The sequence below is a fragment of the Cariama cristata genome, unplaced genomic scaffold (assembly GCF_000690535.1).
Source record: "Cariama cristata isolate BGI_N322 unplaced genomic scaffold, ASM69053v1 scaffold14057, whole genome shotgun sequence".
In the NCBI taxonomy this organism is placed as follows: domain Eukaryota; kingdom Metazoa; phylum Chordata; class Aves; order Cariamiformes; family Cariamidae; genus Cariama; species Cariama cristata.
This window is the reverse complement of record NW_009626934.1, coordinates 22139-36030: the sequence shown is the minus strand read 5'-3', so window position 1 is coordinate 36030 and position 13892 is coordinate 22139. Positions and strand designations below refer to the sequence as shown.

The window sequence follows — 13892 nt, the reverse complement described above, 5'->3', positions numbered from 1 at the left end:
TTCTTCCTTTAAGGTCTGTAGTACTAGTTTGAAAGAATCAAGCTCTCTGATTTCTGATGAACATCATCCTTGGAGATGGAAGGTGAAATGCTGTATAAACTTCCTATTTAATTACTGGAGGGAGGAGTAAGACAGAAAATTACATTCAGATCTAAGATGCACATTCCCAAAGCAACTTGTGGCAACAGAGTTAATTTTGTGTTTGTTTGGGAATAGAGTTCTGCAGCTGTTCCAGTAAATGTTAGAGAACTTCATGTGAAGCATTCCTCAAAGTCATGTCTATACCCCTGCAATTCCATCACAAACAATTTGAAGAACTTACTTATGAAGAATTAATAGATAATGAGAAATATAAACTTTCTTTAGCTAGAGCTACATAACAAAGTTGTCTTTGAGCAGAAGTAGAATCCTGGATCTTGATCTGAGCAAACAGTACCTGTTTCACATGATCAGAGCTTAAAGAAAACCAAAGCCAGGAGCAGGCAAAGAAATAAGTTGAAGAAAAACACAAGAAAACAAGGGGAATTCACTGGAAGGTCTCTATAGATCTATGCAAGTCTAATTCTGCTTTATTACACCTCCTTGTCCCTTGCCTCCCAGCTCAGCTTTGTGGTTGTAGTACTACAAGGAATTCATTGGGTTCTTCATTCCCACAGAAAATACAGTGTATGGCACATGTGGGGAGCATTCTGACCAACATGCATAATGGCAGTGAATCCAAGGGGCATATATTCTCTGCTGGAAGAGAGGAGGATGATTACAGCAGAGGCTTCTGGAACTACAATAAAAATATTTATATTTCCAGTTTCTACATTCACTTTCATAGCTGGTTTTGAGGATGATCTTTTAGTCTGAATTTTTTTTTTAAATTTAAAATTAAATTTGGGGCTAGTAACTGAAATGTTAGTGTTACCTCTTCTCTGTAAGCCCTGGATTTAATATAGCTTTATTACTATTTACTTCAGATAACCTGTTCATGCTGTTGTGACAGAGTTCACCAGCTCTATGTATCTAGGAGGTAAATATATAGTCTAACTTAATAACATAATATCCCTCCAGTAGTGAGAGGAGGTCCTTCAACAGGCAGTTCAGCCCATCTGTCTTAAAAGAGGAACACCGAAAAAGTGTTCGTCACCATTGACTGTGGTGAGCTACATCCTGGCCTCTTAGAAAGCTACTTCCTTCTAGCATAGTGTCAAGGTGCATACAGATTTGTTTTGGGTTTTTTCTGGCACAATTAATTGTTTTGTCACTTGTACCAAACATGATTTGAGTATGTTCTATTTTGCTCAAACCACTTTTGAACAGAAAGCCATGCATTTGAGTTTTCTCATTATAACAATACTCATATAAAGTTGCAGAGGAAAATAATGCAGAAACTTCTCCATACTAGTACAACAGTTGGGGGGTTCTTGTGTTCTCTTTTTTGTCTTAGGAGCCTAAACTAGAGAAGTTACTTGTATTAAAAAGCAAATACATCCTTTCTGGACTCTTCTTTTATATAATTTATAACATTGGTTTTAAATGGATCCCTCTTTTGAAAAATGTATTTTCTATGTTCATTCTTGGTTTGGACTCCCCGAGGTAGGGGCAGTCTTGATCTTCAACATAGAAAACCATGAATTCTTTTATTTCTTGCATTAAAAAACAAAACAAAACTCAAAACAACAAACCAGTATGCTAACAGACCACTCTCAGTTGTGTTCTTGTGACCTAAAGGGGACACTGCTTGGACTGGAAAATTGCAGTGTACAAAATGGGGCATTGCCTAGATGTGGGCCCTTCCTTAGCGTGAACTGATGCTGAAAAAGCACTGGAGTGCCTGTCCATACACTCAAGAAATGTGTTGCAGTGCTGGAAAAGACCAATATCATCATCTAACTTAGCCAAGCAGTGGGAGAAAAGTAAACCCTGTTTCTAACTGTTCTTGCATTGAGTCTTTAACTCCTCCTCAGACTTAAAACAGATCTTTTAGAAAAATACGCAGTCTTTATTCTAAACTGTCAACATACAGAAAATTTGCTGAAATATTAAGTAAATTTTCATGTGCAGTTATTCTTGCTGAGTAAAAATTAACTCTTAACGCTCTCTTCAGTAAAAATAAATACTCATCTGATTTAATATGAGGTACTTTTTTTTTTCCAATCTTGAAAAAAAAACAAAACATTTTAACGCTTTCCTGAAACCTTTCAAAATTGTCAGCATCCTGGATAGAAGTGTAGAGGCTGGAAATGGATGAGCTATTGCAGTACAGATTATCTGTTCAGAACAATTGTTCCATGGGAATTTTTTTCATCTTTTCCTGTCTTCCTAATTGGCTGGTTTTTGCTTGTTTTCCTTTTCCAAAAATGTTTCTTTTAAAAGCTTGCTTTATCAGATTTTTTTTACCCATCTATGTGATTATTTCTCCTTTATCTTCATCACTCTTCTGTATGTTGGCATCATTCTGAGGGTCTTCTCAGCAGAACTGTGTCTTTTTTCCACAAGCATGAAAACATTTTGATCAAAGTTGGGATGAATCAGATCACTGCATGGCTCTTTTCTGTTTAGAAATAATTTTTCAGTCAGTTAACTAGTTTGCAGCCTGTAAGCTGCACTGATATTTTTATATTGCTCAAACTCAGAATGTCATCTGTGATTAAATCAAATATATTAAAGAAATCAGAGGTAACTGTGTTAACATATTTAATCATACTTGATATCATCAAACTTACCGTTTTGATTAAACCTGTTTTCCATAATGCCATGTGGAATGGCACTAATTACGTGCCTGTGCTTTGATTCTTCATTGATTGTCTTACAGCAGTCTTCCTATGAGTGTCTGGAACAACACACAGCTTGTGTGACCTGTACCTACATGCTTTAGTTTTGCTGCTTCTAAATATTGTCCCCATCTGAGCTTTTATCAGTCCTATACATTTTCAAAGGCTTTTTTAAAAATTCACTGTTTGTATTTGGGGCATCTCCTATTCCAGTTATTTCATGTTGTTGGATGCCAATTCTTGTGATCCTTTTTCTGCTTCACTTCATTTTAGGAATTTATCATTTGTCTGAAACAAGAGATGTAAATGAACACATGGATATATTTTTCATGATAAATTATGATATTGAATGTAACTACCTTTTTTGTTTAATGGAAAAAATTGCATTGGAGCTGTTGTCTTCCTAAGCTTTTATTTATTCTTGATACACTAATTCTTGTTTCGGCTTTTTATTGGGGTCTTTAGCTCCCCTTATCAAAATGTCACAGTTACAAATTTGAGATTTATTCTTCTTTCATATCTTGATTTTTTTTTTTTTTTTTCCCCACTTGGATTTGAATTTGCACTTAAGAGCTTGTCAAGTTGTGCCTTACTTGACATATTTTCTCCTAACCAGATTGTGCTTTGACCAACTCATTCCTCCATATATGCTGCCATTTGGCAATTGTGAATAAACTGTTCCTAATTACCAGGTGCATTTTTTCTGAAATTTCTTTTGACAATTGTGTTGTCTCATGTTAGTTTTCCAGCTATAGAAAATTATTCTTTCTTCTAATCATCACATATACTTTTGTTTTTCACCAGAACTCCTATGGCAAATTAAATGGGTTATGGATTGCATGGTGTCTATTCAGTTTATCTTTTTGTTTGTTTGTTCATTTGTTCGTTAATAGATGAAAGTGGGAATCTTCATGCATTAGGAAGAGATCTAATATGGAGTTGCTCCAAGTTTCATAACATACACATCCAGCCTGATTTTTTTTTTTTTTTTTTTTTTAAGGAACTCCAAAGATGTTTTGCCCAATGGAACAGCTTGCAATCTTACATTTGTTTCTGCTGTTAGACAGCTACCTTCTTTTGTCCTTTGGCACAGCTCCAGAATTACTTATGCTCATTCTTACAATTTACGTGCGTAGTGATCAACACACACTTTCCTGGTCTGTCTCTTCAGAGTTTCCAGTAACTCTGCAGACTCTGAAGCTTCAGATACTCGCTGGAGACAAAATTCAAAATTAAGCCCCCTGTCACTTAAATAAATAATATGTATGAAAGAACCCATAGGTATCTACTTCTTCCTGCCTCTCCCTCACTTGCCCTCATGTTGTTAATGGAAGTCAGCATCCTCACTAAGTTAAAGGTATTTTTTTTGTGTGTGTGTGAAATTTCACTTATGGCTTCATTAGGTATTTATTAATTTCCTGGCCAGATATCCTTTAGTATGTTGCTGTAGGTTTTTTTTCTACCAGCTGTTCATCCCAGAGATGGCTGTGCTGACATTGGAATGGGTAGAGATTTTGGGAAGTGAACAGAGATTGCTTCCACTGTTTTTCTTTAAAGCGTTCCAGAGGCTTTTACAGAAGGAAGCAATATTGAGTCAACTTGCATCTTGTTATTTCTCTTGAACATTTCAGAGTTCTATGAAAAAATCAGAGGTTTTTATCTTGATTATCATGACTTGCAGTCATAGTGTCTGGCTGCCCAGCTATCTTTCCTAATAAATTGAGAGCAAGCCTTACTGCAGAAGGCTGCAGAGATACATGGAACTAGAGGAAGGAGTGGAGGGCTCTCATCTCCTAGTCCTTGTTCAAGCCACTTCTTGGATTGTCTTTACTATTCTGCCTGATGGATACTGCTCCTAGTAAATGCTGAAAGCTACAAAATCTCTGTTTCAGTGTGTCCCCTGCAGTCACAATAGTTTTTATATAAAGTAACTGGTTTGTTTAGTCTGTTTGATTTTAAGAAAATAATAAATAGGAATATCTGGGTTTATGTCTTTTCCTTGTATCTTGAAGGGAGAAGAATGTTCACTTTATGTTCACAAGCTTTTGCATACTTTTTCATTTCCCCTCTGTGGTTATATGAGCTAGAGTTGTGCTAAAGCTTTAGATTTTCATGTGGTTTTTCAATTCTAGCAGCTAGGTTATGAAGAAAAATGCCAAATAGCACACAACTTGGAAGTAATTCTAGAGCTGACAGTCCCATGCACTAAGAACACTTTTGTGCTTGATTTCTAAGCAGTATAATCCCTGAAATGTTGCTACTTTTTTAAGATAAGTGCATTGAAGCAATATTTCTTTGGCCTTGACCTATCTACAGCAGCATATGTAAATTCAGTTTCTTTCGTATTTAATGTACTGTCATCAATCCTTTTTGTTCGGAGGGCACTAAGACACTTAGTGCTCCTAGCTGCTTCTAATCACTCAAGCTGTTAGCTGCTACCCTCTAAAGCAAGTGAGGAAAGCTGAGGGTGACCTAAAAAACAAGGGGAGATGATCACAGTCATTGGAAATATATTCAGTAGATCAAGCTGACATAGGTACTAAAGTGGGCAACCTCTGGAGAGATAAAGCTGCTAATTCTGCCTGGAGAATTGAGTTACTGTAAGAGAATGATTCAGAAATCACAAACTGAAGTTACGCTTCTTCATTGTTATTCCCTGTGCCACCTGCGGATCTGCACACTCGAAAACATCTGCTGAAAGTCAGTTAATGATCTCAGATCTCACTAGTGTAGCAAGTCATGCTTCAAAAGAACAAGGTCTGGAAAATTACATCATAAGCACAGTAAATGGTTTGCTTTGCTTAGAGGGATGCCATTTGCCTTGGTTGGTAGTTTCAAAAAAAGGTCAAAGAGCATAGATCAAAACCTTATCTTCACAGTGTAATGGGGCAGCAAGACAATGAAGCTTCTCAGGGTCAGGTTCACGAAGCTGTGTCTGTGACTTTGCTTTAGTAGCTTGTTCTCCTGTTCTCTTCCCTCTACAGCTAGCAGTTGAAATGTTCAGCCAGTCCTTGGCTATATCCTCGTCAGTTTATCTATTTTTTTAAATATCTCTTCCTCTTTTCTCCCAAAAAAGCAGAGAATGGCAGATAACCATGAGACTCAGATGACAATTGAAGAAAGGAAGCACCTGATCACAGCTCGAGAAGAAGCTTGGAAGTCCAAGGGTAAAGGAGCAGCCAATGACTCCACACAGTTCACTGTAGCTGGCCGAATGGTAAAAAAAGGTCAGTGATTAAATGATCCTAATATAAATAAGCCACTGCTTATCTGTCTAGTCAGAATAAAGTCAAGCTAAAGCTATGCAGAAACAGTATCCATGTTCAGCAAGAGGAGGACTGCTTATCTTTAACTGAATATCATGTCATGAGGCTGTTCACTCTAGCTTCTTGTGGCTGTTGGTATTGATCCATTTTGCTCTGCACTGTTGCGCTACCATCCAGTTATTACTGGGCTCTGTCTGACTGGTGGTGGTCAATCACTTGAAGAGTCAAATGTTTTGCTTTTCCTTCTAATACAACCCAGAGGGCACAGTTGGATTATTCTTTATTTATTCTTCCTTTGAAAAAACAGGTGCACTGTCTAGAGAAAAGTTGTGAAATCTAGTCATTGCTATTGCTGGCGCTTCCCCAGCTTCTGGGATCACTGGGAATATTTAGCAAACACATGTTATTTTTATGGATGCTGTTTTGGACAACAACTTGAAGTGTTGTGTTTGGCTGAAGGAAATCACTGAACAGATTTCTGCAGAGAACCAGGGAGTAGAAATGGCAAGGGAGCAGTGTTGATGTTTTTGGGGTCTCTTGACTGCAGTCACTGTTTCCAGATGCAATCATTCTTCTGAGGTGGACAGGAGTCTCTGAAGGCTATACATGGTAGAAATATAGCTGTTCATGCAGTGCGCCTGGGAAGATGATAGCTTTGAGGAGAAGGCACCTAAACTGATCTCTTGTGGTTACGAATACTAAATTTCCTTTTGTTACAAGAACTTGGTTATTAAACGTAACAACAATGAACCTTAAGTTAAATGACAACCACCAAAAAGAACCCCAACATTGTGGGGTGAGGGCAGTATTGCAACAGCACATAACTCCATTTGCAATCCAAGCCACATGGTATTAGGAATTACATCTATTAGATGCTGCTAGAAATGCCAGTGTTCAGTGTTTAAAGAGTAATCTATTTTGGGGGGTTGCCAAGAAAAACTGTTCAGTTGTCCACAGACTGCTTTTTGAGATTTTATTTTGCCAAATAGATTGGTCTTTGGAAAGGACTAGAAGGTGATAGCATTTGCTGTTCTAAATGGGAAAAGACAAATACCTCAAAAGGATCTCTTTAGGTGCTGTGATCATTCTTTTGGAGAAGCAAGGTAATCCAGTGACAGTGGCATCAATAAAAATAGCCCAAGTGGAATTTTATTCAGTTGTGTGCTATTTTTGTTGCCTAAAAGAATAAATTATGATGAGCTTTTAATTTAAGAGATGATGAGAAAGCAATGCAAAATTAAATCCTTTTTATAGACATATGCACAGATGCTGTATTTTAATTGCTTCTCATGGCTGAAAATTTTTCAGTCCTAATTGGAAGGTGATCCTTTACTAACATCTGAAGCGGTTCTCAATGCGGTCTTGTGGACTAGGTCCTAGGAGAACTGCTTAAGAGCTGTGTCCTCTCAAATACATCTTGATGAAGGCTTTACCAGTTGACTTAAAACCTGCTGGAATTTTGAGTCTCTTAGGTAACAGGGAGAAAAAATGTTTTGGGAAAAACTACTTGATTATGTTCTAAATCTGTCTTGGTGTTTGACAGTTATGACTTTCTAGGAGTTGCAGTAAAACTAGTCGTAATGTGGTTAGTACATATTGTGCCAGCACAATATGGGTTTAATCTGATCAAAATTAGTTACTAAAGGCTTAAACTTATGTGGCTCAGTAATTAGTAAGCTATGGCTAAGTGGAAAATAGATATTACAGGAAAGTTTCAATGTCAGTTTCCTCATTTACTGAAAGTCTAGGCAACAAGAGGTAATAGATGCAATTCTTTGCTTCAGTATGCTTTTCTCCCTAATAAAAAACATTAAACCTATAGAGCCATTTCTCTTACTGGAGCAACATAGATTCACATGGAAAGAAATAAACAAAAATCATCTTATTTTATCTACTGGGTCCAGAATGAATTGCTTTATGATAGTGACTGAAAAGGAGGGAGGAGAGTACAGCAGAAGGGGAGGGAGTAGTGCTTGATATGGTAGGGACTCTGACTTCGATTTTCACTTCCATTTCCACGTGTTCTTAAAAATGCAGTAGGGCCAAAGAATTACTGCTTAATCTAGGGGCAGCATTAACAGGTCAGATACATCCTGCTATGTGTATTAATAGAGATGGGTTTAAATTTAAAAACAGGAGTGAAGGGTGTTGGTGGTGAAGGTGCGAAGCAAGATCTTGGTGGTTTCCCAGCTAATGATATGTTTTTGTTCAGAACAGTTGCATGTTTTTGTGGTTTTGGGTTTTGTGGTGGTTTAGTTTTTTGGGTTTGTTTGTTGGTTGATTTGTTGGTTGGTTTTTTTGGTTTTTTGTTTTAAAATGTGGATTGTGGTAGAACTGGAGTCCGAAATGTAGAACAAGGGAACTGCTGCTACCTTGAAAGCAAGCAAAATGACTGCATTCAAAAGAAAGCATGTAACTTGTGTTAACTTGCTTGCAGACACTTGGAAACAAAGCTTTGTTATTGTGAACAGGACAGTTTCTGAGGCTGCTGTTGATTTAAGGAGCAGGCAGGGCAGGACACACTGCCATCCCTAATACAGCCGCTGTGGAGGCTGGGGAAGTAGAAACTGAGGGACCGTAGGAAGTGACCAGGCTCATCTGCTTTCCCTAAATAGCCTTCCCCTGTCATCACTGTTGGAAACGTGGGCTAACTCGGGACTGCATTTCCTATGTTCTCTGTTCTTACACAGGCCTGGCTTCTCCAAGTGCACTAACACCAGTAGCATCCCCTTTCAGTAACCGGCAGAAGTCTACCACTCCAGTTACAAAGCCCTTGGAAGGTAAGGAATCAAAATGCCTGAAATACGTCCATGCTTTTTTACTTCCTGTCAATTAACAAGTTTTACTTTCTGGTTTGCTTAGAAATTGAAGCCAGGCCTGATATGCAATTGGAATCAGATATGAAACTTGATAAGCTGGAGTCCTTCTTGGGGAGGCTGAATAACAAAGGTTGGTAGAGCTACCAAAGGTGGCAATGTATCCACTCTCCGACTTCAGTAAGTCACTTAAAGTACCTCTTAGTTAAAATATCTGGTAACAGAAACTGAATATTTCTTTGTTCAGATTGCACTTACTGATCACACAGTTTATTTTTGTGATTCAGTCTTTGCTAAATTTTAATAAAAAAGCCTTATGCTATTGTATTACAACTGTACAATAAAATAAGTCACAAATGCCAAAGTAACTTTCATCTTTCTTTCACACAATGTACACGTTCCTCTTGAGAGCAAAATTTCTTAAAACCACACAGCCAGTCTGAACCATATTGCCATATACAGTGAAACAACTTTAAATGTAGTTTGATCTTATTAAAATCAAGATAGGACACTAAGCTGCCCCCAAGCACAATTCATTCATCTTCGTGCTTTTTTGAAAACTGACTCTCTGTAGCAGCTCATACAGCTTCCTTATACTGTTTGTTGGCTACCTATGAAGATGGCTAGTTCTTTGGTGTTTTCATCTCATATGTCTGCCTGCCATTTGCAAGATGAAAATCATTTTGTAATTTGTAGAATGTCAAATACCGTAAACAAACGTATTCACATTTCAGCAGAGGAGGCACTAGCATAGGATGATTGTGCCATGCTCACTAGTCTGAAGTAGTGACCTTTCTACTTGTAGTTCTACTAGATCTTTTCAAAGGAAGGAATTATGTGGTTGGAGGCAAGATGGAATGTGCAAGACCATAAAATGCTTACGTCATCCTACCAAAACAACTCATTTTTGATATTGCCTAACTTTTTATTCAGTTATATTTCCCAAACATTTTGTAATAAAGATTATTGCATATGAGTAGCAGTTACACTGTATTTTTATCATTCTTTTCTAACAGACTTTTCTACCATCTCTCCTTCAAATTCCATCAATTTAAAAAAAAACAAAACCAAACAACAAAACCCAAAAAACAAAACACTACCACCCCCCCAAAAAACCACCCCGAGAACTACCAAACAAGCCGTGTTTACCTTTTCTAGACTTAGAAACTCTAGTGTCGTTATTTATTGGTTGAGGTGGGTTTTTTTTCCTGCAGTTGGGATGCAAGAGACAGTGCTGACAGTTACAGGAAAATCTGTGAAAGAGGTGATGAAGCTGGATGATGATGAAACATTTTCCAAATTCTATCGCCATGTGGATTTCCCTTCCTCCTCAGTGCCTTTGGACCTTGATGAGGACTTTGATGCCATCTTTGATCCTTATGCACCAAAGTAAGATCTATTGTTCGGGTTTTTTTCCGTTGTTATGAATACAGACCTAAGGGCGGTGGTCAAAATGTTCAGCTTTAAGTGATCTTGTAGATATCTTAGTACTGGGAATGTCCATTTCTTCTACACGTTTTTGAGATCACTCCTCTGCCTGAATCAAGGAACTGATCCTGATTTCCTAACAAATGTCACACCCAAAATCAAAACAAATCTCTTGTCATTAGATGATACTGACTGGGAAAATTAACTGATGATTATAAATACTGCTTGTTTTTCAGGTTAATATCTTCTGTAGCAGAGCACAAACGTGCAGTTAGGCCTACGCGCAGAGTCCAGTCCTCAAGAAATCCCCTGAAAATGCTGGCAGCAAGAGAAGATATTCTTCATGAATATACTGAACAAAGACTGAATGTTGCCTTCATGGAGTCAAAGCGAATGAAAGTAGAAAAAAGTAAGCTAACAGGATGATTTGTACAAGACACTGTCTTGCTAATTTAATTACAAACAAAACAAAACAAAAAATCCCAACACAAAAACCACAACTGAAGGAATGGAATGTATTCTCTGAGAGGCAATAAATTGATTGAGGTATAAGATTGAATGTAGACTGTCTAGGAGCTCTGAAGAGAAGGGCATGTGTGACTTCCTCAAGGAAAGCTACCTACATCCGTCTCCTGTGTGTAGGTTTAATTACTTATTTTTAGCACAGTCACCTTGTGCAGATACAGAGTGCCATTGTGCCTGCAGGGTGAGGACAGGAGATCAGGGAAAGCAGATCTAGAGTTATGTTATGCTGGGGAGGAGAGCTGGCAAGGAGAGATAAACTTTTGTTCAGGTACACTGGTCTCAATTTTGGGTCCTAGTTTTCTTTCAGAAACTGGAATTAGCCTTCTTGACTCTGAAAGAATTAATTTCCACAAAGGATCAGTGCTCTGTGGCTAGGGCTTTGTTTTACTTATGACGTTGCTTTCTCATGACAAGCAGATGGACAGCAAGAAATATTATTGTAAAATTTATTCAAAGGTTTGCCAAGCCCCTTTTACCATTTTGGGTACAAGTTTTCCTTATTACATTTGAATAAAGGGAGATTATCTTTAAGCATTGCCTGTGTTGATGAAAACACTAATTATATGTGTAATACTTCGTTGCCATTTGATGAGAAGCATTTCCCTGAGTTATGAATTCATAAAGTTCTTTGTCGTTGGTTGAGAAATAAGCAAAAGTAGCCAAGAATTTAGGCTTTAAGTTTACAGTAAAACATGGCTAAGACTTTGAAACATAAATGGCTGTTGCATCACACTGGCTGAGACAAATTTGAAGAGAATTTCAGTTAATTAGCCTTGGCTACTCTCCTGTCTTTTATCATTAATCAATTATAAGGCATTGAACATCTACACAGTACTTCACAAAACATTGGGTAAGACATGTTTCCTAGCAAAGTCGATATTTCTGCCAAATAATGTAATTATGACACTGACGGTTTATTATTAGATGGTATCTAGAAACTTAGGTGCTAAACCCACAAAGCTTTTGGGATAGCAGTTAATCTGAGTTAAACCAGGTTTTGCTGTTGCTATTGAGAAGGAGAAAAACTGGAAACAATGGGGGCAAATAATTTTTTCTAATGCAACAACCAATTTTTTATAATTTTGTCTTTTTTTTGGTTGTTTTTTGTGTGGTTTTTTTCCCCAACTCCTTTTTATATACAAGTGTCTACAAACTCAAATTTCTCTGAAGTAGCACTTGCTGGCTTGGCAAGCAAAGAGAACTTTAGCAACGTTAGCCTGCGGAGTGTTAATCTAACGGAGCAAAACTCTAACAACAGTGCCGTGCCATACAAGAAGCTGATGCTGCTGCAAATTAAAGGTATGCTGGAACTTCTCTTACTTTCCATACATAATAGGCTGATTGTAACATATGGGGGTTGCTACCAGTTGGATGATTAGCTTGTTCTAGCTCAAGACTTATGTCCAAACCTAAAAGAATAAGTAAGAACTGTGTGACAAATACAACACCTTACAAATAGGCTTGCATTGTGGCCACTAGTGTGTGTTTTCCAAGGAGAAAACAAAATATTTCAGGAATTTTAGCCATCTCCTGTGGAAATTTTTGAACTGTCCCATTTTCCAGTGTTCAGTATAACATGGAAGTGACATGACAGTGTTTTTGCTCCACTTCCCCTTAGAGTGTGTAGCAATGTGTCTGATTCTGCAAAATAATAGCTACTTTTTTGGCAAAGTAAAATTCTTTTTACTGCCTACAGAAACTGTGCTATAGCTTCACTTAAGCAAATGTAGAGGATTCTGGAATTTGGCTGCTGTCTGCCATTTACTTAATTCATTTCTTTCCAGAAGGACACGAAGTTGTTAAAGCAAGAACAGGAAATAATAGAAATATTATTTGATAGGAGGCAACATTTTTTTTTGCTTCCTGTGAGTAAACCCTTTTTCCACAGAAGTAGTCCTTTTTTAATTCTTCTTTAACGGTCTGTTTCCATATATTTTGCTAAATGTGCTGGGATTGTTTGTATTTCATTCAAAACAAATTAGATCTTGGCATTTGATAGCAGTAGTCAAAGGAATATAATTAGCTTTGTTTTCTCTTTAGGAAGAAGACATGTTCAAACAAGATTAGTTGAACCAAGGGCCTCATCACTGAACAGTGGAGACTGTTTCCTGTTGTTAACTCCACATTGCTGTTTCTTATGGGTAGGAGAGTTTGCAAATGTCATAGAAAAAGCAAAGGTTAGTACTAGTTGGGTGTTTTTATTATTTATTTTTAGAACCGTTGCAGCATATGTCTCTGATGTAATCTCAAGAGGTGGCATGTAACTGATAGTCGGTGAGAGGTAGATACGCAGGATTCCTGTAAATATGTTTTAACCGTTGCAGTGAATGAAAGCTGACATAGGAGTGTGTAGATTGTGAAGCTGCAAGAGAAAAAAGGATATCCTCAGGAAACAGATTTGCACTCAAACAAAAAATAGTCTGAATTGCAGGATGTCCTTTTTATTCCCATGTTCATTAAGATCAAGCCTTGTTTTAAGGCAAATGAAAAAATGAGTGTATTTCTGTAACATTTTCTCTAGAGTCTGTTTATTTAGTGCAGCAAATAATAATAATTTCTCCTGCTATTTGCTCTATTATATCCTATCTACTTTTGCCTTCTCCCTGAATAAGATATGCACAACTATTAAAAAAAAAAAAGTAATCCTGTTTGGATAACTGTTAATCTTTTAGGCTTCAGAACTTGCAACTTTAATTCAGACAAAGAGAGAACTTGGCTGTAGAGCTGCTTATATACAGACTATAGAAGAAGGAATAAATACTCACACTCATGCAGCCAAAGACTTCTGGAAACTTCTTGGTGGACAGACAAATTACCAGTGTAAGCATTCTTACAGTTCCTGTATCTGATGTTTTATCACAGTAAAATAGTAGAGTCAGTTCTTTTTACTAAAAAAATAGTTGGATGTTAAAATTTTTATTATTTTTGACAATCTTTTCCTTAAGCTGCTGGAAGTCCTGAAGAAGATGAAATGTATGAAGCTGCAATAATAGAAACAAATTGCATTTATCGCCTCGTAGAGGATAAACTCATTCCTGAGGATGACTACTGGGGAAAGATGCCAAAATGTACCCTGCTACAACCAAAAGAGGTAT

General features: G+C 37.3%; 1 protein-coding gene across 1 annotated transcript in view; it reads left to right on the top strand.

The window, feature by feature from the left end:
* SVIL (supervillin) overlaps positions 1-13892 on the top strand; it is a 69557-nt gene that overhangs the window by 40837 nt on the left and 14828 nt on the right. The window contains exons 17-25 of the mRNA XM_009704232.1: positions 5842-5989; positions 8719-8808; positions 8891-8977; positions 10059-10233; positions 10509-10681; positions 11941-12096; positions 12838-12974; positions 13470-13617; positions 13743-13888. Coding sequence (XP_009702534.1) covers positions 5842-5989; positions 8719-8808; positions 8891-8977; positions 10059-10233; positions 10509-10681; positions 11941-12096; positions 12838-12974; positions 13470-13617; positions 13743-13888 — 1260 coding nt within the window. The remainder of the gene's footprint in view (positions 1-5841; positions 5990-8718; positions 8809-8890; positions 8978-10058; positions 10234-10508; positions 10682-11940; positions 12097-12837; positions 12975-13469; positions 13618-13742; positions 13889-13892) is intronic.